The sequence below is a fragment of the Esox lucius genome, chromosome 5, assembly GCF_011004845.1.
Source record: "Esox lucius isolate fEsoLuc1 chromosome 5, fEsoLuc1.pri, whole genome shotgun sequence".
NCBI classification, from domain to species: Eukaryota; Metazoa; Chordata; class Actinopteri; order Esociformes; family Esocidae; genus Esox; species Esox lucius.
This window is the reverse complement of record NC_047573.1, coordinates 10,232,945-10,260,709: the sequence shown is the minus strand read 5'-3', so window position 1 is coordinate 10,260,709 and position 27,765 is coordinate 10,232,945. Positions and strand designations below refer to the sequence as shown.

Sequence of the window (27,765 nt, the reverse complement as noted above, 5' to 3'; positions counted from 1 at the left end):
TGTCAGAGGGATTGTCTTAGTAAAGAAAAGCAAATATATGGGGAAATAAACACATTTGGGATTGTTTGTGCTAGTGAAACGTTTTACAAGACTTTAACACTGATAGATGTGATTAAAATGAAACCAGCCTAAACATTTAATTACAATTAGTACATTGATTTCTTGATTTTAAAATATAAATTTTCAACTGAAATTATTTTTTCACAAGTCAATTGGCTAATTTGATCACAGACAATGCACCTTTTCTAGAAATGCTAGAGTATTGTGAAAACCATGTACATTTATTCGTATTCCTAATGGCAATCTTGTCATTTCCCACATAATCCCCCACCCGTTTTTAATAACCTAAACATATTTACCATGAAATGTGATGTAATTTCACCTGCCATCATGCCTTAGTAGACTGGTGTCATTGCATGTAATGTAATATCCAAGGATTTGTTGCACACATTGAACCCATTGATTGCAATTTCCTCACTAACATAGAAAGATTTACTCTTATATATCATTACACAGGGTGAGTTTTGTGAAAATGAGAAATGTAATCTTTTTAATTTAAATCTTAGCACATGTCCCTTTAACACTACTTATGTTATTTATTCTGTAAACAGTCATGCAAAGTTGAAGGAAAACTGGTTAATGTTTCCTATGATTTCTTTTCTTTTGTAGGCTCACAATCATAACCTACTATGCAAGAATAGCTGGAGTATTTCAATTGTGAACAACTCACACCACTTTAATTAGTCAAACATTATCCATATTGAATAGGCCCCCATTTGACAGTTTTTTTCCCAAGAGATAATCACTTAATAAACATAAGCCTACGACCAGCTTGTGTGTATTCCTAGCAACTAATATCAAGTACTTCATATAGCAACAAATGTCATGTCCACTTCATGAGTGATTCAGATACAAAATACATTTATTGCAATCGACTTCAGATTACAATTCTTTGAATTTACATTTCCTGTTCTAGAGCAGTTGGCAAAATGTTACACAGATGCCCTACCCAACATGCCATAAAAAACTTTGGTTACTATGGTTATGTCAACATGTCAATGACAGAAATAGCTAGGCTCACTGCCTCTGGAACATGATGGTATCTTCACTGTTAGCTTTCTGATAGGTTATTATCATGTCTGATCCATTTTCATTTCAGTAGTTAGTGCATGTGCATGTAAACCCCTTTTTATTTGCAAACTGATCACTGTGACAATTCCGTTTTAATATAATCGTTATGCTGAGACAGTGGGAAAGGTTTAGACTTACTTGCTTGTACTTTGTTTTTCATTTGACTGTGAGGAACACGAGGCAGGCTATTCGGTCTCATTAGAGGCAGCAGAAGATCACAGTCTAAATGTGAGCACATTAAAGGAGAGCTCCGCCCATCCATCCACCCAGAGAGCTACACTATCATCTCCACAACTAGATGGAATAACTGGACATCTCCCCCAGGGGCAGGGGTAACAAAACTTCCCCCTGAGGTAACACGACCACTTCCCGCAGGGGTAACAGACCATCTCCCCCAGGGGCAGGGGTAACATATCATCTCCAACAGGGGTAACAGACCATCTCCCCCAGGGGCAGGTGTAACATATCATCTCCAACAGGGGTAACAGACCATCTCCCCCAGGGGCAGGGGTAACATATCATCTCCAACAGGGGTAACAGACCATCTCCCCCAGGGGCAGGGGTAACATATCATCTCCAACAGGGGTAACAGACCATCTCCCCCAGGGGCAGGGGTAACATATCATCTCCAACAGGGGTAACAAAGCATCTCCCCCAAGGGTACACACCACCTCCCCCAGGGGAAACATTAATGACAATTAACATTCTAAATGTGGTTTTGGCCCAAACACCCCTAAACCAGCAGATAAAGTGAGGGGAAATAGCTGGACATGAATACGGAAAAGGATTTACAACAGTCTGTGGTGAAAAACAAACCTTGCAGGTGGCTTGGACATTTGTGATGAGGTGGCCACCATTAAAAATGGCCATGCTGGGGAAAAGGTGCATTGTGGGATGCTGGGAGCATCGTGCCCACAGGGTTCCCCTTCATTACCATTAGCACAAGTCTGAACACACCTGACACCTGACAGACGGTTCCCACTGAAGACGACGGCATCTCCCCTTCTTGTATATACTGGATCCCAGTCAGACGTCCAAATAACACAACATTCAGGGGAATCTATACCATTACTGCAAGGCTTCAGTGCATTCATTAAAGGACAACATTGTTCCAAAATATACCTTTTATTACCAAAAGACAACAACACGGATTATTGCTCTATCACAATGTGAGCTTAACGTGACCGTCCATACTAGACAGGTGTAACAGAACATCAAAGACAGTAGCAAAGTCATAACCACAGGAAGGAGTCATCGTTCAGTAGATGGCCACATGACATGCTAGAGATAAGCTTAGCAGATTTAGATCTTTACAGGATGGAATGAAATCTCGATAGCGGTGGCCTCCCATAACTACACCATGTCAGCATGTCTGCTTCCACAGCGTATTTTGACCCTGAATGATAAGAGAGGAGCCTCACACATCCATAGCTCATTGAAAAGATGTTGTGTGATTTCTCACACGTTGGGTCAAAGGTCAGGATGGAGCCAGTTCCGGGACTTAAAATAACCCCGGAGAGAGGCCAGGTCCACAGCGGGAAAGTATGGTCCAATTCGTTTCCTCAGCCACCACTTTCCCTGGGCAGCGCTGGCACTGCCGAGCGGGCTGAACTTGTATTTGAAGTGTTCTCCTCGGACCCACCTGGGGAAGCCAGGAGCAGACAGACATTTATATCTAAAGAAAACCTTCCACTAGAGGAGGCTAGATGACAACACATTTGGGTTCTGTAAACAGAACGTGAGGCTTGCGCGCACACGCACTCGCACACGCACACACACACTCACACCTAATTGGTTACGCCTTTCATGCAGCTGTCTCCCAACATAACAACTGGCCATTTTAGCAGCCAAAACCAAATTAACTGTATTTACTATGGAAACACACACAGTACATGTCAAACTGATTTACTCCCTTTTAATAATGGACCATCCTATAGTGGACAACTTAGTTTATGGGCTTAAAAACTAACAGTTGCAATTCTCCTCTATCTTAGTCCATGTTAGCGTACCTGGGGTTCTCTCTGCCCTGGAAGGGATTGTGTTCCAACAGCGAAAGGGTTGATGTGTCATTGGCCAACAATCTGCCTGCTATATGGATCACCCACTCACTCTGTTCATAGGTCTGGGGGAAGAGAGAGAGAAACAGGGAGTGAAAGCAACTGTAATATCGAACAAAGACCTCAATCCGAAGAAGTCTACAATTCTAAACTTATTGAGCCGATCACATAAACCATCCCTCACTTGCCAAAATGTCTGGCCGGGATTTTTCCCGGTTCTGGGCTTGGATGTTAACCAGAAGGAAACCCTAGGCCCTGAGAACGGGACATTAAAACAGCATGCCACACAGTAAAGCCTCTGGCCAGAACTGCACCTGAGAGAGCTGTAGAGAACAGGTGTAAACAGCGGGAGTTAAGGAGTGTGGGCAGCTAGCCCTGACAGAGGAAATGACATAGCAGGTAGTTCTGCACCAGACTATAAGAAGAGATGTTAGCCAATGACGCAAAGACTAGTGTTTCATAAGGGGAATACTACTTTACACGTGGGGCTGAAGGTAAATCGAAGGTAAACTAGTGCCCCACAGTGGCTATTTGCTGTAAGTAGCTCTCTGCTCATCTCTGCTTGTTGGCACTTCTGTTGCCGTTTGCCATGGCCCTTAGGAATGCATAATTTCCGACCAAACAAAATGACGAGTAAAACGGAATAGGTGCATTTCACGGCAGAGCCTTGACGATAACAGTCCCACAGTGACTTCACCTGGAACGCGGCGAACCATATGAGCCAGTCGAGCCTGTAGTGGTAGGGGGAGATGAGGCAGGGCCGTCGGGTTAACTCCCCTGGCTTACACACAAACTGGTACTCCTCCCACACGGCCCCTGGGTCCTTAGGGTCCTCACTCAGAGTACCCTGCAGAATCACCTCAGCTCTCTCCTTTGTGATACTGATCAGAGAGGGAGGGAGAGAAAGACAAAGTTCAAAGGGGAGGATCGGGGATAGGATGTGGGAGTTAGGATCATGGGGAGAGAATTTGGGATAGGATGTGGGAGTTAGGATCATGGGGAGAGAATCTGGGATAGGATGTGGGAGTTAGGATCATGGGGAGAGAATCTGGGATAGGATGTGGGAGTTAGGATCAATGGGAGAGTATCTGGGATAGGATGTGGGAGTTAGGATCATGGGGAGAGAATTAGGGATAGGATGTGGGAGTTAGGATCATGGGGAGAGAATTAGGGATAGGATGTGGGAGTTAGGATCATGGGGAGAGAATCTGGGATAAGATGTGGGAGTTAGGATCATGGGGAGAGAATTAGGGATAGGATATGGGAGTTAGGATCATGGGGAGAGAATCTGGGATAGGATGTGGGAGTTAGGATCATGGGGAGAGAATCTGGGATAGGATGTGGGAGTTAGGATCAATGGGAGAGTATCTGGGATAGGATGTGGGAGTTAGGATCATGGGGAGAGAATTAGGGATAGGATGTGGGAGTTAGGATCATGGGGAGAGAATCTGGGATAAGATGTGGGAGTTAGGATCATGGGGAGAGAATTAGGGATAGGATATGGGAGTTAGGATCAATGGGAGAGTATCTGGGATAGGATGTGGGAGTTAGGATCATGGGGAGAGAATTAGGGATAGGATGTGGGAGTTAGGATCATGGGGAGAGAATCTGGGATAAGATGTGGGAGTTAGGATCATGGGGAGAGAATTAGGGATAGGATATGGGAGTTAGGATCATGGGGAGTGAATCTGGGATAGGATGTGGGAGTTAGGATCATGGGGAGAGAATCTGGGATAGGATGTGGGAGTTAGGATCAATGGGAGAGTATCTGGGATAGGATGTGGGAGTTAGGATCATGGGGAGAGAATTAGGGATAGGATGTGGGAGTTAGGATCATGGGGAGAGAATCTGGGATAAGATGTGGGAGTTAGGATCATGGGGAGAGAATTAGGGATAGGATATGGGAGTTAGGATCAATGGGAGAGTATCTGGGATAGGATGTGGGAGTTAGGATCATGGGGAGAGAATTAGGGATAGGATGTGGGAGTTAGGATCATGGGGAGAGAATCTGGGATAAGATGTGGGAGTTAGGATCATGGGGAGAGAATTAGGGATAGGATATGGGAGTTAGGATCATGGGGAGAGAATCTGGGATAGGATGTGGGAGTTAGGGTCATGTGGAGAGAATCTGGGATAGGATGTGGGAGTTAGGATCAATGGGGAGAGAATCTGGGATAGGATGTGGGAGTTAGGGTCATGTGGAGAGAATCTGGGATAGGATGTGGGAGTTAGGGTCATGGGGAGAGGTTTTGGGAGACAATACGGAAGACAAGACCATGGAGATAGGACAGATCAAGGAGAGATACTAAAAGTCTTGGAATAAAAGGAGGGAGAGGAGACCTGCCAAAGGCCCCGTAGGTGTTGACGATGCGAAGCGGGTCGAACGACGTGTTCATCACCTGTTTGGAGCTCAAAAGGTTTAAAACCACGGGAACGCTCAGATATCCAATCAGAACGCCCAGCGCCACGTTCACCACACGACGAATCAGCATACCTAAAAGGACATGAGAAGATGGAAAGTCTTCTTAAGAGTCAAAGTGTTTGTGCGTCTGGAGCTCAAAATCCCTCTAGCAACAGCCAGACGGAGGGGTTTGGCATGAGGTCATGAGGCTTTAGCAACTGACAACTGGAGTAACATAATGGTTCAATTTCCCGCTACCTGTCTTGCAATAAAAAGCCAACCAGTCAACCCACACATGTTAATACCATACATCAAAATACCGGCTGTTTGACTTAAGTCATTTACTTCTAAAACAAAAATATTTTCTAAAAAACAGCCTGCATAACGCAGGTAGCGAATGCTAAGCCCACTTTGCGGATATATTACCCGACATAAAACTGAAGCCATTAGCGTGTCCTGGGAGACCAATTAGGGAGAGGCGATTCATGCTTTAACACTCCACATGGGCATTCATTGCACTTAGATATAAAAATATATATATACACACGCGCGCACTCTAATGCTCAGCCTTTTCCCGGTACGTCTCGAACAATTTCACAAATAAACATGTACCGGCACGCTCACTCCAACTCACTCTCTATCTCTCTCCCTCCCCCCCCCCCTCTCCATCACTCTGTTCCACATGATCTCCAGCTGTCTCTCCCCCTCTCTTTGTGTCATCGCCCCCCTCCCTCTACTCAGCTGTCCCAGCACTAATCCATACTCCTCCCATCATGTCCAAGTTGTTAACTCCTTCCTTTGTATCACTGTGCCAACTGCCCGGGCACCCCAGTCGGGTCGGTAGTGGGATTCGTAATGCCCCGCTGCCCCAGTGCCGTCTGCCATCTGCCCAGGCCCGTTAATGAGCTGGTCCGCTCCAGATGTGCCTGCAGCCAGGTGCGGTCGTTGGTGATGGGAAGGACTGGTGGGGTGGAGGGGTGCTCATGTGACTGCACTCAATGCCCGCTTTAATGGGTTGAAGGCGTGCACGCACACACAGCTAAGACAGATGTGTGGGGAGGGGGAGGGCACACCAACACGCACGCACGCGCACGCACGCGCACGCACACACACACACGCCTCAACAAGTCTGGTAGAAACATCAGTCAGGCCCAGTGAAGAGTTAGCCAGGCTGAAGGCTGGCGTAATACGTTCCCATCCCTCTCTCTGACAGCCATCATTAGTCCCAATCATAAAACACCCAGACAGGATAGCAGTCTCCTGTAACCCTAACTGGCTGGAAACAAAAACCCAGAATTCCAGGATAATACCCACAACACTATTGCTCTTCTTACTCTGTTGAATATGTGTCTGGTCCGAGACAAAGACCGGAATTCGATAGAAAATCAATAGACAAGGTGGATTTCCATGGTATGAGCTCTACCAAAGACCACTACGAGGTTAGGCTCATTCAGGAGAGTTCCAGCATGTGGGGGTACCTCTGGTGGGTTTGTGAGTTCGTCCTGCAGCCTCCTCAGCCTGGAGGTCCAGTACAGTTTGCTTGGCGCCTCTGCCCGAGGAGAAAAGGAACCCCAGAGACGCGTCGTCAAAACAGGCCAGACTGGGAACTATGGTGAGCCAGTTGAGAAAGCTTAGGTTGCCGCTCACTATCAGAACGACCTGGAACAGGAGAAAAATAGGGTAGATTGGAAGGAAGGACAAGCAGGAGTTGATTCCTCCAGAAAAGGTACTGCCAAAAAGCTAGCATGAGATGATCGATGGGGATCATCTGCTTGGCTAGTAATTCAGAACACTTAATTTCCTGTATTCACTCATTTACAGCTGGCTCCAGAATAACACTCCATTCATCAAACTGACATCTGATCTATCAAACGGACGACTGCAGTTGCCATGAAGTTCCCATGTTCCACTAGGTGGCGTTGTGACCAGATCAGATACCCTTTAAAATATCTCAACGACAGTTCCTTTGTGGATTAGCTTTTTACTTAAGGAGTCTGCCATTGGAGTCAAGGAAGACAAAACCTTCCAAACTGTGTGGAATACATTTCAAAACAAAGCAAGGCACTGGTGAGATGGACATCACAGCCCAAAAAAGACCTCCACAGTGACTACAGGCGGCTCACCAATATAAAAAGGGAATGTAGGTCTGCACATGTCAGTCACTAATATTCTGTGAAGGTGTCACCAGCAGTTACTCCAGTGGCCACCCTGTAAGGTTACTACACCTAAAAGAGCCTGCAGACATCTGGGAAAAGGGGTCCAATCGAGTATTCCTTATTGGCGTTAGGGAATCCCTGTGTGGGAAATCCTGCGTTGTGCCGGTGAACGTTGCGGCCGTTTCACCCGATGCGTGAAGTAAGGGCAGCTTGTTCTGCGGCACTGCCTCGGACCCGAGACTGAGACAGGCTGCGGCTCCCGGTGTCACCAGAGTCGGGCGAAGATCTTGCGAGTTCCCGGAGTTCCTCATTGGGGCTGCATTTTCTAATCACGGGGTACTTTTGGGGTGCATCTCAGTAGTCTGAATTGGCTTCCTCCTTGGGTCTGCATTTTCTAATCACGGGGTACTTTTGGGGTGCATCTCAGTAGTCTGAATTGGCTTCCTCCTTGGGTCTGCATTTTCTAATCACGGGGTACTTTTGGGGTGCATCTCAGTAGTCTGAATTGGCTTCCTCCTTGGGTCTGCATTTTCTAATCACGGGGTACTTTTGGGGTGCATCTCAGTAGTCTGAATTGGCTTCCTCCTTGGGTCTGCATTTTCTAATCACGGGGTACTTTTGGGGTGCATCTCAGTAGTCTGAATTGGCTTCCTCCTTGGGTCTGGATCACTCCTCTCATATCTACCGCACTACCATTGTCCTTCATTAATGACATTCATTAAACCCCTATCTTACTAAGTCTATTGACAACACATTCTCATTCTGAGCGACAATTTGTCTTGTACAAATAAGCATTCAAACACTCAAACAAAAGAAACAGTTTCGGGCTAGGTGCGTTGTGTAAAAGAGAGTTAAATACACGTTGACTTTAAGTCATGTCTTAGAAGCAGGACTTGGATCGGTTTACCCTCCACAAATCCTAGCCTTCACCGGGACTGGAAAACTGACCTGAGTTCAGTGAAAGACAACTCACCTGAAACAATACCTGCAGAGTCCCGTTGACCATGCACATGCGTCGCCGCAGGAAGGTGAAGAACGGGACGATGAGCTCAATAAAGTGATTTGACAGTACCTCGAAGCGATGGAACCACCAAGGGGACTGGTGCATATAGTACGACATGGGGTTGGGGACCGGCTGAGTCTAAATAGAGGAAAAGAAGGAGGAAGAGAAGGAGGAAGAGAGGGAGGAAGGACAGAATCAGAATCAACAAACAACCGGACGTCTCCGTGGGTTGACATTACAGAGGCGAGTCAGTACCGTCGTTGCTCAGTTTGGGGCCTGGAGAGAGGTGCCATCTACCCACCACATCCTTCCAGTTTCAATCCCCCAGACTGGGATTAGATAAAGAGGACCACAGACTGACAACCCCAAGGAAGTGCACAACCGCAGGGGTAGAGAGCCAGGTCAAGGAAAGAGACATTTGTCTGCATTTTCTTCAGGAACAACACCGATACTCCATTATGAGGAATGACAGATGGACAGAAAGAGGCAAAAGAAAGCTTGGCTATTACCATAGCATGCATGAGTGTGATAAATTGTGTGTTTTTGTTGTGGTAGAGAATTAACTGCAGAATGTCACAGGTAACATCATATGCCCTCTGTGTTTGCATGGATTTACCTGGTGTCACTCCAATGGCCGCAATAGCATGGTGATGGATAAAACCGTTGATGAAAAACCTACCAGATTTCTAACTGCTGCAATGATGGCCCAAACAACAAGTCGCGCCAGACCTGAAATTAATCTGATCATGGATGTTGAACAGCTCAGAAAGCGGTTTCTTTTCCTCAGCATTTTTGCATGAAACCATAGGCAGAACGATGTGGGGAAAGCGAGTATAATTATAACGCCCTCCTTCAGGAACGTTTCCAGGGCTAAATAAAGTGACCGCCTATTTTACAAATATCATGAGTGAGCTCTTTCACTGCAGGGTCAGACTGGGCTGAAGTCTTCTGTGTGTGTGTGTGTGTTTGTGTGTTCCCAGACAGCCTCGGGCACCAAGCCGGTATCCTCAGATAAACAGACACACGCCAGCCAGCATGCAGCAAACAAACCAACAAAAACAAAACCTCAACCACCCACCGCCCCGGCCTCATGCAGCCTCGGCAGTCCTCATTCCCAGGACACACTGCACTGGGGCGGCTCTGCCTGGAGTTTGGGAGTTGAAAGGGGGCACTGTGTCAGTGTGTCTGCTGGGGGGATGGGGGGGGGGGTACAGGCAGATCTGACCCGGGGCCTGTGCCGTCCGGTAGGAGAGTGTGGGGGGGGGGGGGGGGGGGGGGGGGTTGGATGAGTGGGAGGCGTGGGAGACGTGGCGGTGAAATGTAAATGGGGGGTGTTGACAGGTTTGGAGCTGGCAGGTCAATGTTTACATGGAGATACGGTCCTGACCACCTGCATGCATGCTTTCTCATAACTCAAGGTTAAACAACATGGAAATATACATAAAACACAAACACTATGGAAAATATCTTCATTTCCAAATGCTTTTTGTAGAACCCTACAAGGCCTTCATTTACAGTCTTTGGTGTGCACATGCCCACCGAGATGCCCACTAATGACAGCACCCCATCAGCCTCTAATGAGAAGCAGTGACACAGTTGACAATGTAGGCTGAGGTTTAACACGAGGCTCGGCCTGATCGATGCCCCTGTTTTGTCCCCAACAGCAGACTCTGAGATTGGCCCCACGCTCCACAGGCAGTCTTTTAGTTCTCAGGGAGGGAGTCCTGATTGAGGCTTACAGTAGGGCGAAATGCATTTCCCCACGAGGAGAGAAACACTGCATTTCACTGGATCGAAATGACTCCCTCTGCCTTTCTGGTGTTTAATATAGCCGTGGCATTTTAATGTTCAATGTTTGAGCCATCCCGCCTGTCTTCCTTATAAGACAGCAAATCCGGACGTTGGAGACAAAGTTGACTTAAAATAAACTGTAGCATTTCAGCAAGTCATGACTTTACGGCCTTCAACACTCAGAGTCTTAAAACGGCAGGCATTGCAATGAGGTACTCAGACAGACCAAAGAAAATAACCATGTTTCCCATTTAACGGGCAATCCACCCAGCAGGTGAACAGAGCATAATGAAGTAGTGCAAAGTAGACTAAGCATGGGCCTGTCATATGAAACGAAACCAAATGCACTAAGTGACCTCTGTACGAAGTGAGGCGTCAAGTGCCAGGTCTCAGAAAAACCTTTGTAGTTTTTTCTCAGACCAAATGTGGAATACAATGGAGTTGTCCACACAATCACTAATCCAAGGTCAGTTTGACATGTCCTCCTGGTGATGGTGAGGTAAGTATTCGGTGAGGGGAAGCTGACGAGGTCTGTGGAGCACGGAGGGAAACCCTCACATCATGACAGTAGAGTATGTATGTCTCAGCCCCAAACACTATAAATTAGGACATTCAGGGACCTGGTCAAGGACATATTCACACCAGCCAGTAAGGCTCCAGAAAGACCCAGCATTGTCCTGGTCCCTGTCATTACATAAAATGCCTCAAAGAAGTGCAACTCCCCGCTCCGCGGGTTAAAATGTGGAGAAGACACCACACTGTTCCAACTGTAATTATATCATTGTTGCTTGCTCTTTTGGGTTTTAGACTGGGTATCCCTATGAGCACTTGCAACGTCTGAAGTATACAGAGCTTTATAAAAATAACTGTGATTGATTGACTGACTGACTGATCTAGCGACAGGAAGCATCTGGGAGTCACCAGCTGGTTTGGACAGGACTGGAGTCACCAGTCGAATGGCATTCCACAGGGATTTAAGGACAGGAAGATCGATTATAATGTAGCTGGTTTAATCCAGTTAGGAATTAGTTATGACCGGGCCAGCCTAGATGACGTGACGACATTGAGTGCAGCCCACAAGAATTGAGGTTAACTATACTGTGCCAAGCATATGGTAAACACACACCTCATAGTGGAAGTCCATGCATGTCAGGTCCTTCCAGCAGCGGTCTCCTCTGATCTTGATGAGCCCCTGCAGGGAAAAGCAAGAAGACTGGTCAATGATTTGGCTCAACTTCAGGTGACATTCTACGTCACGTATCATTAGACCATACTCAAACATCTCATGCTCCTGACCTGCTCCTGATTCTCTATTGAACATCAGTTGATACTCTGTTGAAAAACGGTAGATTCTGTATGTGATTAGTCGGTATCTAATTCAACACGGTCCAAATGACCAGGAAACCTGAGCTTCACGCCAAGAAGCGCGGTATATCATCCTGCCGAGTCAGAAAACAGGCCTTGCTAATCCAGAAAGCCTGGTGAACTTCCTTGCAGAAAGAGGCTGCAAAAATTGTGGAGACCCAACTTAAAGCATGCGATTTCTAGCAACTAAACCAATCAGATGCCATATCAATTCAACACATCACAACGCATCACTCCAACAGGCATTTGTAACAAGGGTTCTTGAATCCAGTTCAGGAAGCCAGCTAGCTACAACCCATTTTTTCAGCAAATGCAAAACTTAAAAGGATGCTGCAACAAGGTTTAAGGTGAATTTCAAGCCTAACATATTTTCCATGACTAATTAAATATGAACATGACAGTAGGAGGGTTTCCCCTTTATAACAACATAAAACTGGAAACCAATCCTGAGAAACTGCAAAATGTGAAAAGGCTGTTAAACAGTTTGACTACCAGTCAATAGTGACCCCATATTCAACCAACCATGCGAGGAGATACGAACCCGGGACCTTTAGTTCACAAGTCCGCTTCTCTAACTACTACACTATTTAACAAGGGGAAGTTAGTCACTTGCTCACTAAGGAACATTTGCTCTTCTTGGCCGGCTCCACGTATGCTGTGCGGCCATTATTATAATTTTTTTACGTTTGGTCGCGACTGAATAAACTGACTCAATTTAAGTCTTTTTATACATTGCAGTATTGTCCACGCACATGAGGAGATTTGGTTTGTTCTTTAAAACAAAAGAGGAAAGGAAGATTATTCTGAACTAATGACATTTCCACTTGCCCTCTCTTTCATCTCTCTTTCCCTACATTAAGGTACAGTGAAACCTTACATCACAGAGGACATCACAGCATCACTTGACAACAAGCCTGTGAGTCACTCAGTCCGTCTATGGCAGTGATTCTCAAACTTTTAACACTGTGTACCACCTCAGAAAATATTTCACTGAATATCTATCCAGTAAAGGGAGCACTGCGTACCACCATTGGTACAAGCTTGTTGTGGCAAGTTTGTTGGTCAGTAGTTGTTTGTAATATTCTACTCTTAAATGTAAGCTTACTTTTCGAGATGCTCTAAATCAGAGATATATTTTGGTCCCGGCCCAGCCTCCTACCATGGGACGTGAACCCACAATCTTGGCGTTGTTATCATAAAGTTGTCCGTAAAAGTAAACCAAAAGGTTAAGATGAAAATGTACAAAGAAAACAAGTGACTTTCTTAAAGGAGGACCTGAGACAAGCGAACAAATTTTATGCAGGACATATTAGACTCAATGACAAAACCAGCCAAATGTGCAGAGAGACTGAAACAAAAAGAGACAGAGAGAGAGAGAGACATACAGAAAATCAAAATCAAATGTATTTATAAAGCACATTTGAAAACAACTTATGTCGACCAACGTGCTGTACAGTCACAACATATAGCCAACTAAACATATTTATAAGACATGACAAATATAAACAGAACTTACTATCCATTTGCAGACTCAAATGCTAAAGAAAAAAGAAAGGTCTTAAGGTGAGGTTTAAAAACATTTCTACTAGTAGAGGTCCTAATATATAATGGTAGGCTGTTCCACAACTTTGGAGCAGCAACAGAAAAAGCACAATCTCCTTTGAACTTCAAACGTGACCGTGGAACGCACAAAAGCAGTTTGTTGCACGACCTAAGGGCCCTTGAGGAAGAGTGCTGACTAAGGAGGTCTGAAATATAGGAGGGTGCTGATCCATGTAGGGCATTAAAAACAAAGAAAATAACCTTAAAATAAATCCAATATTTAACAGGTAGCCAGTGGAGAGAGGTTTTTTGTACCAGTTTAAAACCTAGCAGCTGCATTTTGAACAAGCTGAAGTCGGGACAAGGTAGACTGACAGAGTTACAAAGAGTTACAATAGTCCAGACCGGAGGAAATGAACGCCTGAATAACTCTAAATCCTTAAAGGAAAGAATGAAATGGCCCGGAGTTGGAAAAAGCTGCCTCTGACAACAGCAGTTACTTGTTTATCAAAATTAAGATCTGAATAAAAAATTATCCTGAGATTTTTTGCATAGCTATGTACATTGTTGGATTGGGAAACTAAATTATTAACAATCAGTCAGTCAGTCAAAAACTTCTGTTTTTGTATTATTTAATTGAAGAAAGTTTTTAGCTAGCCAGTATTTAACATCTCTAAGACAATCAGAGAGTGATTTCAGGGATTTATTTTCATAAATTTTCCGGGGAAGGTACAATTGAGTGTCATAAGCATAGCAATGGTAATATATGTAAGATGCAAGATCTTATGGCATCTATCTTGCCAGTGAAGAAAGACAGGAAGTCTTCACAAGTTTCAGAAGTCGCTTCAGGAAAAGCAATAGCAACCGGATGTAAAGCCTTGTTTATCACACTAAACAAGACTTTATGATTAGAGTTGTTAGAGATAATATCAGAGAAATATTTGGCTATAACTGTTTTAACAGAGAGTTGATAAATTCTCTCAGAATTTCATATGACACTTGCAAATTGTCCTTTTTCCATTTCCTCTCTGCTTTTCTGCACTCGTCTGAGAGTATGGGTAACATTATTTAGCCAGGGCTGAGTTCTAGCTTTCGCTCCCCTTCTTTTAAAAGGAGCAACAGAATCCAGGTTGTTAGAGCAAGTGGAATTAAACATAGTGACTAAGCCCTCTGTGCTCAGGCTCGAGGTTGCCTCAATACTGCTGATGAGGGGAGAAGCCTTGTAAGCATCTGAAAAGAGTTTGGCAAAGGAAGGGTTAAAAGAGCGAGAGAAATTACCTGGCAGTCTGCGTTTAGGGAGTAGGCATGGAAGGGTAGCATTAAAAACAACCGGTTTATGATCAGACAAACAAATATAATCTATCTCAACATTGCAAATAGGAAAACCAAATGACAAAACAAGATCTAGTGTATGGCCACACTTGTGAGTAGATTCCATAACTGTGTGAGATTAAATAAGTCAAGAAGTTGTAAAAACTCTCTAACCATAGGCTTAGCTGGACAGCAAACATGAATATTAAAATCGCCAATAATCAGAAGATAGGAAGTCTGAGAAATCTTGGTTAAAATCCTTATTGTAATTAGGAGGTCTATATACAATTGCACATAGCATTGGACTGGACAGTTCCACCTTGATCAGCTGTACTTCGGAACTTTGGTATGTTTCAACTGACAACTGCGACATTAAAATGTTTTTTTTTTTAAATAACTGCCAATCCTCCACCTCGACCAGCGATTCTAGGGGAACTAAAAACATCACAGTTGCTGGGAGAAAGTTCACAAAGAGGACTTAACTCACCGACATTAAGCCATGTCTCAGACAAGAACAAGAAATCTAATTCACGAGATAAAAAGAAATCAGAATAAAAGTTTTGTTCGAAATAGACCTGGCGTTTACCAAGGCCATTTTAACGGAGATGTGTTCGGCCAGATGGCATGTAACAGGATCGCCAGGATTCTTTGGAATGGGATAGTAGCCCAATGAATGTAAATTACAGAAAGAGAGACAGAAAGAGAGCAAGAAAGGCAGTTTTCAGCATTGACAGATATGAAGCTGGCTTTAATCTGTGAAACCACATTAAATGAACAGATGAACAAAATTAAGAGGAGAAAAACGCTAAAGGACAATTTAGGCGAACGAGCAGAAAGAGCTGAATTGTGTGCAGTAATTAAACTATTTGACCCTGATTTAATCTTCAATTCTAGGAAATAAAAGGCAGCAGAGAATAAAGAGAAGGGCAGCAGAGAGGGATAAATGAAGATAAAAAATGGTGAACCCTCTTCAGGGATCTAGCACATCCCAAAGTACTACCAATGTCAAGCGGCAAAAAGTGGCCTTTATCCATTTCCTAATTCCACATTTTCTTTTGGGGGGAGGTGACCTGGAGAGCTGAACAGGCGCACCTCACTCTCCCCTTTGCACTAAGCTATAAACCAATACAATGACCAGTTGCTTGCCGCCAAACCCAGGGCTCAGTCTGAACTCATGCATACGCTGGCACCAAACCCCAACAGCAACATTCTCCTGAAAGCTCTCTAGAACCATGCAGACCGGTGCCAGAAGCATTCCTCTCTGATCCGGCGGCTGGTGTCACCAGGCCCCAGGGTGGGCTGGTATACCCCTGGAGTGGCAGGGATGGAGGGACATGATGCGTTTGCGGATGGTTGTGTCGGAGGGGTTCGATGCATTTGCGGATGGTTGTGTTGGAGGAGTTAAATGCGTTTGCGGACGGTTGCGGCTTACATCATGGGTTTACTTTTGCCAGTTATCAGAGAGCATTCTTGTATCTATAACATTACAGATAATCGAATAAGCCAGCCGGGAAGGCATTTCCCGTCTCAAAAAATGCGATTCCAGTCATATCAGAATGACCCTCACCCATGTCCCTCCAGGACACTCCATCTCTCTTCCCAGGATAAATTCAATTGTGCCACTTGCCTGCTGTCTCAACACCATTGTCAACAGGTTTGTTTTCCATCTACAGCAACTGAGGGCCATCATGACTATTAGATTTAAATGCTGGCAGATGTGCTTCTTCGTCAGTGACCCGTGCTAACAATGTGCCATAGTGTGCTTGAATAATAGTGTTATTCTGTTGCGATCTTTTCCGCCAACGCAAAGCCAGAAGAAAAGAATGAAAGACTTGGAGCACCATGACAGATCGGAACAACAGTTCTCGGGGGGTAATAATAACTCACTGTTGTGCAACACCAACATCCATTTCAGCCCCAGAATGAAGCTTGAAAAGACAGAGGCATCCTGGTCGTGAGTGAGGGGTTGAATGAGACTGACTGAAAGACGTCCTAGGAATGACAAAACCACAGTGTTTGATATGAGGCATTATGATTTCAGCAGGAAATTAAATCAAAATGGCCATTGGAAATGAAAGAGAATTGGAAAGAAAATTCCAATAACACACACGCAGAGGGGGAAACCCAGGATCAAGAAGTGTACCATACCACAGCTTAAAGTACTAGTGTGTCTTCGCAAAGCATAAACAATGACAACTGCAAAATCCCCTGAAGTCAAGCAGTCAAAAATACTTATTTAAAACAATTAGGCTAAATACTATGTTTTTCTGAAGACCGGACAAAAAAATCTATGGAAATGATTGTGGCTTATATTCCAAAACAACAGCATGACGAACTTCTGTCCTTAAAAAAAGACAAAAAACACTTTGTGTGTAGAGCCAAGAAATAGGACTGTCAATATTGACACATCTGCTCGTCACAGGGCATGGGATGTGCAGTAACTCTGTTTAAATTCATTAGGCCGAATAAGAGAATTTCTGGATTTCTGCTTACAAGTCATCGGGTGTTGACCCAAAACGCCTATAATCCAATTCAGTCATGAGGATCTGAGTATCTTCAATTCCCATCATCCTATATTCTAAACAAGGAGTTAGAGAGACCATACAGTGAATCATCTACAATTAGAATGGTTCTTTGACAGGTATTAAAATATGGCCTTCAATGATACCGCGTTTCTAAAGGAATGTAGAAACGTTTCCAAGTGTTTAACAAAAGGTGAAAAACTATTTTGCAAGCGATTCAACTGTTCCTTCTTCCATGTGACTTGTAGCTGCAGCGGTTCTTTCTTTAGATTACACAAATGAAAATACGATGACAGATTTAATGCCCAAACTGGCGAATAAAACAGTGAGTGGGTGCAGGCGTTCATTACACCCAGAAACCAATCTCCATTAAAAAAAAAAACATCCTGGCCATCCACACATGCGACTCCAATAAAATGCCGCTTGAATATTTTGTTTCACTGCACTGCTCTCCATCCTTCCACACCAGACCACAGATCTCCTGACCTCCAAATACACATTATCTGGAGCCATTTGCAAACGTGCAAACGACAGTGAGCAAAGCCGCTCCGTTTCCTCTTCGAATGCCGCGTTGAGATTTATGCTCAATAAAAGTGTGGAGATCGTGGAGGGCAATGAAAGTGTTGTGGCTGGTTTTGGGGGATGTAAGTAAGGAACTGAGCAGCAGAGAGGAAGCTGGGTTGGCATGAACAAGTTGGCCCAGAGGATGTCATTAACATGACCCAGGCAAAGCAGGTCAGCCCAGGACAGAGTAATTATCCAACTTACTGACTCCCTGTTAGCCAACACAAACAAACCAACTCCATTAGCTGACAAAACTCAGTTAGCCAGAGATCTGACCAGCCGATAGGACTGCTAGCTAGCCTGTTAATGAAAACATGCCCTTAATTTTCTAGCCTGGTAAAAGAAAGGTAAAATAATATACTAAATCTACAAACATAATGACTCTTTGTTAAGCGACATAAAAGCTCCTTGTTAACCGACATACCATCATACAATCTCCCAACACCATCCAGTGATGACATAATGGCTGATAACTTGTGCACTTAAGAGTACAAGTAGACAAGAAAACATTTATGGGATTGGGTTTTGGTTTGGATTTAGCTCTGAACACTGAAATGACTCAGGGATAAGCCAGGATCGTCCGGATCAAAACCCCAGAAACATATTAAAGACCCAATCATCAGCAAGACCCAAGGAGGCTCCCCCAGCTGTACACTAGCTCAAGCAGCAAAAGAGGACTGCAATACAGGTATATTTAGCATATGCTTCTCTCCTCCAAAAAGGCATCACAGGTCGGTTCTCACATGCTGCACTTAATAAGACCCAGAGAGTGAAATGGTGGCCAAAGAACTTAAGCCAACCACCTTACAGTTCACCCCTATGCCCATGCCAAGGTCTTAAACAGGAAGACACTAAAATGCTAACAGAAACCCTCAAACCTTAAAGATATATGTTACTGAACAGGGCGCAATTAGCACCAGTGAGTCTTTCATTCCGGATCAACTGTGTCTGCTACAATGTGGTCTAACCAATGATAATTCCTAATACTGGGAAACAATCACCGCTTTATGTGTACTCCACGTAACAACGACCTCCCTGGTTCTATCAAACGTCTGACACAATAGAAAACATACAGCACGGGCCAAACTCAAAACAGACCAACAGCAACCCACTGACATGTACACACACCAAACCACCAAACAGCCTGTGGGGGACGTCCGATAAAAAGATCATTTATAAGGAATTTTAAAATGCCTAATAGGCACCACAAGATCACTCCGAAAGGCATTCTATGAGCGTGGGGACGGCACTGAAAAGCAGGTTTACCCCTTTCGGGAATACGCCCAATGTACCCGTGGCACTATCAAACACTCTCCATCGGTGCCTTGGGCAGCCTCCGGTAGGCCTCCGGTTCCTCCTGAGTGTGAGGTGTGACACGACAGTCGTGTGGCCATGACGGTTTCCCTCCCGGTTAAACCCTCTACCACACCCGGTCACGTGGCACTGCGCCACACCAGCCCATTGGAACCCTGTTTGCCGTGATTACATTTCACAGGTTAAACGCAGACACTGTTCTGTGCATCAGAACCCCATTAACACCACTTATCTACCCACCTGGACTCGACCTCAGATACCTCCAGCCTCCACTCCAAATGAAAGGAAAGCATACTTTCACTTAGACTGAGAAAAAAAAAAAAAAAAAAGCTTAACGAACAATGTATGACAGAAAATAACGTGAGAAAGGGCCTGACTTAAGCAAAGAGAAACAGGTAATATCCTCAGAAGCACAATGACTGGATAGAACAGACAGAAATAAGATACTGAGAAACTGGTTCTTTTGAAAAAGCAGTGGTGCATTATGGGTTACGAACAGATGCTTTTCAAATCAGAACATAAAACTGCTCTAGAACTGGTAACTTTCTCCTTTGGGCCCATTTGATGTTTACTGGCTACATCCCCTCTGTTCAACAGAAGTCCAACATCAGTCAGTCACATACCAAGACATAAACTACCCTTGTCTTGCGTCGTCATACCAGCAACTCTTTTTTTTTTAGCAAGGTTAAGATTACAGTGACCTAGACACATCGAAATGCACACAACAGTGTGATTGTGCATGGGTGTGATGAGTTACTATCCTGTATTTAAACTGCTAGTTTTAATATAAGTAACTGCAAACATTCAGAAATATCCTAAAAGGTTTCAGCTTTAGTTTGTCTTCCAAAGATCAGAATCAAGATGACATGCTTTCAATCATAACTTTTTACCACTGGCAATAAACAACAACCACAATAGAAAATACAATTACCCTGCTTTTTGGTTAGACCGAAAGTGCATTGGGGGGGACACAGCCTTGAGCACTTGAAATCAGTCATAACCTTGACACTGTGTGTAGCTGAGTGAACATACAGACTCCTCCATCGACATTATAAACATAAACACTTTGGACATTGTGGCAAAAGCCAACCCGCACGTTTTGGCAGACAACAGTGGTAGGTTGCTCTAAGTTGGGCCAATATGGAAACCGAGCGAGTGGTTTGCATATATGCCAGAGTTTGTCTAAGGGGTGGTGTTTTATTAACCAGCGGAGACACTTTTCATTTAAACACAGTGAATGACAAATCACTAGCAATTCCATCCGTGTTTTTCCACAGACTGTGTGGTCAATTTGAGAGAATGTTTACTTGTCCACCACCTGGCTGGTACGTGTATGTATTTGCTCACGTGTCAGCGTATGTGTGGGTGCGCTGAGCTCGTCTAAAATATGATATATAATTATGCCGGTATACAAGCTTGGGTTCATCACTCACGGCGCCCAGCATGATGCGGACAATGAGCCAGCGGAAGGTCCAGATGGAGATGAGTGAAGGGGGGCAGCGCCGGGGCACCTGGGACAGACTCCAAACGGGACACAGGAAGATCCCGAGGAAACCTGTCTCCAGCAGCTGACTTTCCCAACCTAAGTGTCAATGGGAGAGATAGAGACATAAAAAGAGAGCGACACAGATTAGTCAAATGGCCAGAGAAAGTTCAGAAAAAGAGAAAACAGGAGGGATTACAGAAAAAAAAACAGATGCATATAGAGAAACGGTGCATGTATGTAAAAGAAAGGAGATGGACCAAGTTATGGCCTCACAATTCAAAATGAAATCTTCTGCTCTACTGTTGTTTCTCATTTTCGGCAGAAATACCAGTGTGCTCTACCCATGTACAGTACTTTCTGGCGCTGACCCAATTCAACCGGTTTCTGGGGCCAATCGGAGGGAATCAACACACTGGTTTTACTGCAACCAATCAGGTGGTTCGGTAGCATTTGAAACTTAGATAGGTCCTTGGGTAGGATCAAAAATAACGTCTCATTGCAAAGAAAAGGTAAACGCGGATATCTGTGGACGTGGCATAGCGGTTGGACAAAGAGAACTCATGCACACCAAAATATGGTATTATATGACCAAGGGGCATTAGAGTTACGGACATGAGCAAAATTATCAAACAGAATTCCTAATTAACATGTGGGGAAAAAGTAAAAATTGACCACATATGTAAGCACTTACCTAAAACGTACTCGATGTTGAGACAAAACTAATACACTACTTTTGGGAAAGAAACATAAAGTGTTGTAGTCGACAACTGCTGTTAACTAACCATGTGACAAATACAATTTTAATTGTAAAAGTGCATTTGTTTTTTTATAAAAACATTATAACGTGTACATTTACACGAGAAGAAAAAGGAAACTGCTTCAGTCACATCTGATGTGGATGAGTGGTGAAGTTATTTCTTTTGGCAGACAAAAATGTTCAGTAACTACTTGACACAAACTCCAAGTATTAAAATGAATTACGGCCTTTAGCTCCATCCCAACCAGGGTTTCTCTGGCAAACAGAAATATTTAATAAACACTTGGGCCCTGTTGATGCAGACTCCAAGCATTACAATGAAGGACGGCCGTCAGGTCTACTCCAACAGGGGTTGGCGCTAGATCATGGAGCTTCAAGGTGCTTAGGTGAGGACGTTGTCCAGAGCAAATTTCCTGTCAGTTCTAATCCCACAGTACTTTATTTTATACTTCCTTTGCTGATCCTGAGCACTGTCCTAACTGGGTTGTTGAGAATTCTGTTGGAGACATTCAATTCTGGAACACCTTCCTTTATCTCCATCCCGCTCACTCAGGGTCCCAGCTAAGCTTTCCTCTTCCATCAATACCATTGGCTAACCATTTCCCAGCAATCTGGTGGCAGCTGCCTCAAATCCACAATACCCAACATGCACTGGGAAAACTTTTGCCTTGCCACCTCTCTGTTCTATGTCCACTGAGAGCTTAGCATTATCCACACTAAAGAGAAAAGGGAGGGTCCTTTGGGGGGTACTTTACAATAAAATTTTTAAAGACCCCCATTTGGAGTAGGTATTTGAGCGGGTGGGTAGTTCATGTTCATTGGCAGTGGACCATTTTGTATCTTGGTCCTGAACACAGGGGGCATATGGATCTTCGTCCAGCCACTGTTTGCGGTATGTGGTACGGAAGCACATCATTAATAATGAAGCTGACTCTGCTTGCACCAAAGTTCCTCCCGCGATTCCTCCTCTCCACACTAACTCACCTCATTCAGTGTCCCCGCCTTGGTACATCTTGTTGATTCTTCCACAACAAGCCTACTATGAAGTTGTTGCCATTTTTGCCAGGAGGGCCTCCTCTTCCCCGTGGCACTTGCCCCTACAATGTCCCTGTGTCGGATGGCTGTGATTTTTACCGGATGAATTGCTTCCCTTGGACTCTTCTCATGTCCGATCGACAAGTCGTGTCAGCAGCTCTTAATGCTTTGTCCTGAAGCTAAGTTTAATCTCTAGTCTTACTCTGTGGCATTTAAACTCTTCAACCAGACTAGAGAAATGCACTTCAAGGACGTATGTTGCCTACAGGCCAATGTTGCTGAGGAATAGTAGCGCTCCTAAACATTTCCTGATGTGGGAGCGATTCAATCCTTTTTGTGCTCCCACTTTTGTGGGAGCGCTGCAGACAGTCTGCTGCCACATCAGGTGGGGTAGCGGCCAAAAACGGCAGGCTTCACTTCACGGTAATGGTGGTTGGTATTAGCTCAGACGGTTCACCTTTGGCAACAGAGATACTTCTTGACTTGCATGCTATTATCTTCATTCTGGTTTGATTTATTCTGAGGCGTTTCCCCAACAGGCATGTTGTTTAGCCGCAGTGGTCGTTATCACAGTTGGGTCATCCATGTATGCCCCCTGATGGGCAGTAGACACAGCACAGAATTCAATCTCCCGCCGATTCTCACGTGCTTTACGCTCTGATGTATAAACAAGCTGGTTTCTATCCAGACTGACATCCATTGACCTATGATTTTGTAGAACAACTTACCCTCTACAATTCAGGGATACATAGGGTGAAATTGACCGATTTACAAGGACTGGGTGTATTTCAGAATGAGTACTCCCTCTGCTTTAGCCCACGCTTTGGGTAAGAGAGTCTACACCCAAGGCACTCCCCATAAGCCCACACTGAACATAGAAGTCAGGTGCACTTGTGTATAGCCTGGCCAGGCGGTGGTGCTTTTGCTCACCTCACTGCAGAGGTTACTGAGTTATGACAATTCTGGAAAGATCAAAGAGCTCAGGGTAGACCCTTAAACGGCGGATAACAAAAATGCAAAGTCCCTTTTGCATGTCATTTTGCGTACACATGAAGAAAAAAAAAAACTCTCTGTTGCACTATGCACTCGGAAGCTTTGCTAACAGCTAGGTGAGCAGTCGACATGCTTTGAATAATCAAATATGGTCAGATATGACGGGCAAAGTCTTGAGGACAAGGTTATCTGCTTGTCTATGCAAAACATCATTGTGAAACATAATATACCTGGCGTTGGTCTCACTCTACCGCGCTGACCTCAAACGCTGCCTTACGGCTATCTGCATACGTAGGCGCGTGTCTCCATGGACATTCACGGAAGGCCCGGTCGTGACATGAAATGGTTCGGAGTTAGTTCACATGCCCCGTCATGGGTATATGCGAGTCCACGGACATTTGTATAACACGCACACCAGTCGATCAAATTCCAAAAAAACGGCCCGACGTGAATGCAGCAGAGGGCTCTGATGGAAGGCCCACCTGCCTCCTTCCCTCCTAAACTAGATCCAGTGTGATCTGTGCAGCTGTTGGCCCGTCCAGCCATCCAAACAAACAGTATCTCTGTAACCCCAACCCAGTGGACAGTATAGCGACCGTGCCATTTGGAGTCACAGCGGAGAGACAGTGTGCGCAGTGAGGAAAGAGGAGGTCAAGGTATCCTTTCATCATTATTTCTGGTTTTATTACACTGGCATACTAGACGGCTACCTACCCAGAGTCTTGGATCCGAATGACATGCAGGTCTTCTGTACAGCGAGCAATGGAAAAAGGAGAAACCCAGAACCGGACCAAAAAAATTCAACTGGGGTCCTTCAGGCCAAAGTGTCAATAACAGATGAGAAAGTTGAAATTGACTTGGGGTTCTTAACACAACTAGTGCCCTAACAGCAGGCCAGTTTATACTCACCCCTGCCGTGATTAGATTGGTCGTAAATACTGAATTTGGGATATTAGAGGGCCTGTGCCATATGCCATAAAACCTCACAAGTGTGTGATTGAATTGAGCGAGTTAAGTCTTTGGGACGACAACTGAAGAATCATGCCCCAGGCCACAAAGATCAGTTGAAGCAGAACAAGCCACATCTGCAAGCCCTGTTTTCCAAGGTTCTGGGCCGGCGTTCACAAAGTTTATCATATTAGCAGCACTGCTCTAAGATCAGTCCCCCCGCTGTCATAGAACCATATTTAATACGGTCTAAATGGTCAAACTGATCCCAGACCCACTTACTGTAAAAACATTTCGCATAAAGCCAGGGCCAGATGTTTACTGAGAACTGGGGATAATGGGGTAATGAGCGGCATGACACAACGACTGATCCCTCTGTCAGCAGGCCAATTCATCAGCGGAGACCACTGAGAGGAATTAGTGTAAATCAGATGAGGCACCTGGCTAGCATTGACCACCTCGACTGTCAGAACAGAAATAATGAGATTCTGTTTTGGATTGTAAATCCCAACGCCACAGACATTAAAACAGTTCAATACTGCACTGTCATGTCCAAACCTTTGACTATGACCCAAGCCCGCCCAGATCATACTTGACACATCAGGGCCGAATGTGATTGTTTCACATACAGAATGGAATTAACAAGAGCTCTGTGGCAGTTGTGTGACAAAGTGCAGGTGTGTGGAGTGACAAATCGTGCATATTGACGCAGTAGTCGTCAGTGAACAGTGCCTCCACAAAATATTCTGAATCCGTCAAGACACTCTAAAATATAGTCCTCATTGATAGAGTGCTGCAGAGATGTTTGTCCTTCTGGCAGGTTCTCCCATCTCTGCAGAGAAACTCTGAAGCTCTGTTAGAGTGGACATTGGATTCTTGGTCACCTCCTTGACCAAGGCCCTTCTTGTCCCGTTATGTTTCGCACATAGCCAGCTGAAATAAGAGTCATGGTGGTTCCAAACTTCTTCCATGTATATGTATTAAATCAATTATGAATTAGGACAATAAAACAACACAATGCGGAAAATGTGAAGGGAATCTGAATACTTCCCAAAGGCACAGTATATAAAAGGTAAGAAGCTTACTTACCAAACGAATACCTGTAAGTAGAGAAGAGAAAACATGTTAAAATAAAAACAGATATCTTGAACTGATTAGTGGTGACCTAACATGCTTCACAAAAATGTTACATGTGTGTTTCTAAAGGTTTCTAAGCATGAATCCCTGATTGATGTTGATAAATATATGGACTCCAAAATCAAAAGCGTATGTTTCTGTCTGCTACACATCTCTCTCCATCCCAGAGAGTGACTTACAGTATCTTCCAGCCACAACACAATCTCCATCTACATCAACCCTTTCTCACACTCCCTACTGGGTCCCACTTCCACTGTCCCAACTGTACCTTACCACAGACAAGGCGGACATACACCACTGTGTGCTTATATAAAACCAAGCCCTCACTCACCAGAGCTGGCCAACACTGACCAGAGAGTGGTAGAGCACCCACAATGTGGTCATCATAACCATGTTGGCCATGCCAGTCACCAGCACGAAGCCTGACACCACCATCCCCACCAGGGAAATGCCATCCAGGTTGGCATCCATATCTGTCCAGTCAAGGAACCACAGGATGGAGGGTGTGTAGGCGAAGGCAGACATATCGATCTTCCCTCCCACGTAGCGCTTCACACTGAGCAGGTAATCCTTGCAGGGCATGAGGCCTCGCTCACCTATAAGCTGTTTGTTCTGGTTGTAGGCAACAGTGAATGCAACGACTGCGGAAGAGGAGAAAGAGATTGGGGAATTGTGAGGTTATAATGATTGTCTAATTTTTACTTTTCACACAATGGGTTAGTTAGCTAATCAGCCACCGTGGACTGATGAAGACCGGGATGTCGGCTACAACAAAATGTCTAGTCCCCAAAATGTAACTACTGACTTTTCTCTTGAAGGGGTGATAGCATCAAAGACTTGAATGCACTTTATTTGGGACTGGTAAACAACACTTAACCTATGAAGATGCCCCAGTTTACTGTGGGCAATCATGGCCATGGATGTAGCACAAAATTCTGGGCCCTGTACATAGGCGGTCTCTGAGGGCCCCTCCCCACTTTATTCAAGATTCAAACATTTTTGAGGGCCCCTCTACACATTAGGGCCCTATATACTTAGTACCCCTTTTCCCCCCAGTCCAACGCCCCTGATCATGGCACCCACAATCACGAGCTGTATTTTCTGTAAATATAAGATAAGTGTGTGTTTGATTGTTTTGGTATACAGTACAATAAAAAAAGTGAAGGCACGTTACGCAAAGCCATTAATATTTTTAATGATGACAAAAGACGAGCCGTTGTTTTTATTTCTGTGTATACAGTGTTGTTATTACCGAATTAATTCTCTACATTAGGGCTGTCAACCCTAACTGCCATAGGCACTTCATGTTTTTCACGTTATCAACCTGAAACAGTTGTTTCCTAGCCCTGCTCTAGCCTACGTGTTGACACTTACAATAGATGAAGGCAATGGAACGTAGTAGCACGATTCGAGTGAGCCAATAAGTCCCAGTTTGCAATGAAAACGATTTTTTCTTTCTTTCATATTTACAAGCCCCCTCGTCATCGCCTGAGCAGTTGCCATCTGAATTGCTCGTTGTCTTTGATTGTTCGAAGCGTCTTTTTCTCAAAGTGCTCTCGGAACTTTCACAGGGAGTCGCCATGTTGTTTGACACTCTGAAAACCACGTGATTAACGTGTTTTTGGGAAAATGTGAATGTGAATTGAATCCCATCATAGTCTAACACTGGTAACTGCCCGACTGTTAAATATAATGTTAACATTTGTAAAATGTCCACAGAAATTACATAGTTCTTCAGTAGCTAATTTACTGTACCAATTGCCTACACATGTAGAGTTATAACACCCAAAAATCCCATAGACAGCGCAACAATAACCATTGGAGGGCTTCCTTTTCATCAGGGAACGTTGATTGTTTCTATCCAATGGCAGTCTAATATCTACATAAAAAAAAGATCCAGAAAGAGTTTAACAAACACAATAAAAATACATTTGCTTCGTTAAAATATTGTGTATAACCTCCTCAGACCTTGTCTAAACTCCTCCTGGTTTTCTTTTTCTCTATGATAATTGCAATATACAAACAACAGAATGAGAATAATTTTTCATTATCTCGACAAAGTGACAATAAATAATTGAACTGGTGATATTTTCATTTATTTATGGCATAAGCTATAGGATTTAGCTACAAACTAAATAAATACATATTGTGATACAGGTTTTTTTTAATTTTCTTGAGAAAATAATGCATAACTTGAATAATGTGCAGGGTGCCAATATTTCTGCCGACTACTGTATATTGAGTTAACTAAC

At 44.3% G+C, this 27,765-nt stretch overlaps 1 protein-coding gene across 2 annotated transcripts; it reads right to left on the bottom strand.

The window, feature by feature from the left end:
• Positions 1-1,592: 1,592 nt before the first annotated feature.
• On the bottom strand, positions 1,593-27,248 carry lmf1 (lipase maturation factor 1). Of its 2 annotated transcripts, XM_013133855.4 has the most exons (11): positions 26,888-27,237; positions 25,845-26,154; positions 25,466-25,476; positions 20,591-20,739; positions 11,666-11,731; positions 8,719-8,886; positions 7,068-7,248; positions 5,529-5,682; positions 3,886-4,069; positions 3,141-3,253; positions 1,593-2,773 (listed from the first exon to the last, which is right to left on the bottom strand). In XM_013133855.4, exons 1-11 carry the CDS (start codon positions 27,213-27,215, stop codon positions 2,602-2,604), a joined length of 1,836 nt encoding a protein of 611 aa, XP_012989309.4. In that variant the 5' UTR covers positions 27,216-27,237; the 3' UTR covers positions 1,593-2,601. The 2 variants fall into 2 exon arrangements, with proteins under 2 accessions (XP_012989309.4, XP_034148305.1); XM_034292414.1 differs by lacking the exons at positions 1,593-2,773; positions 3,141-3,253; positions 3,886-4,069 and adding an exon at positions 4,078-5,305 and having other exon boundaries at positions 5,427-5,682; positions 26,888-27,248.
• Positions 27,249-27,765: the final 517 nt, after the last annotated feature.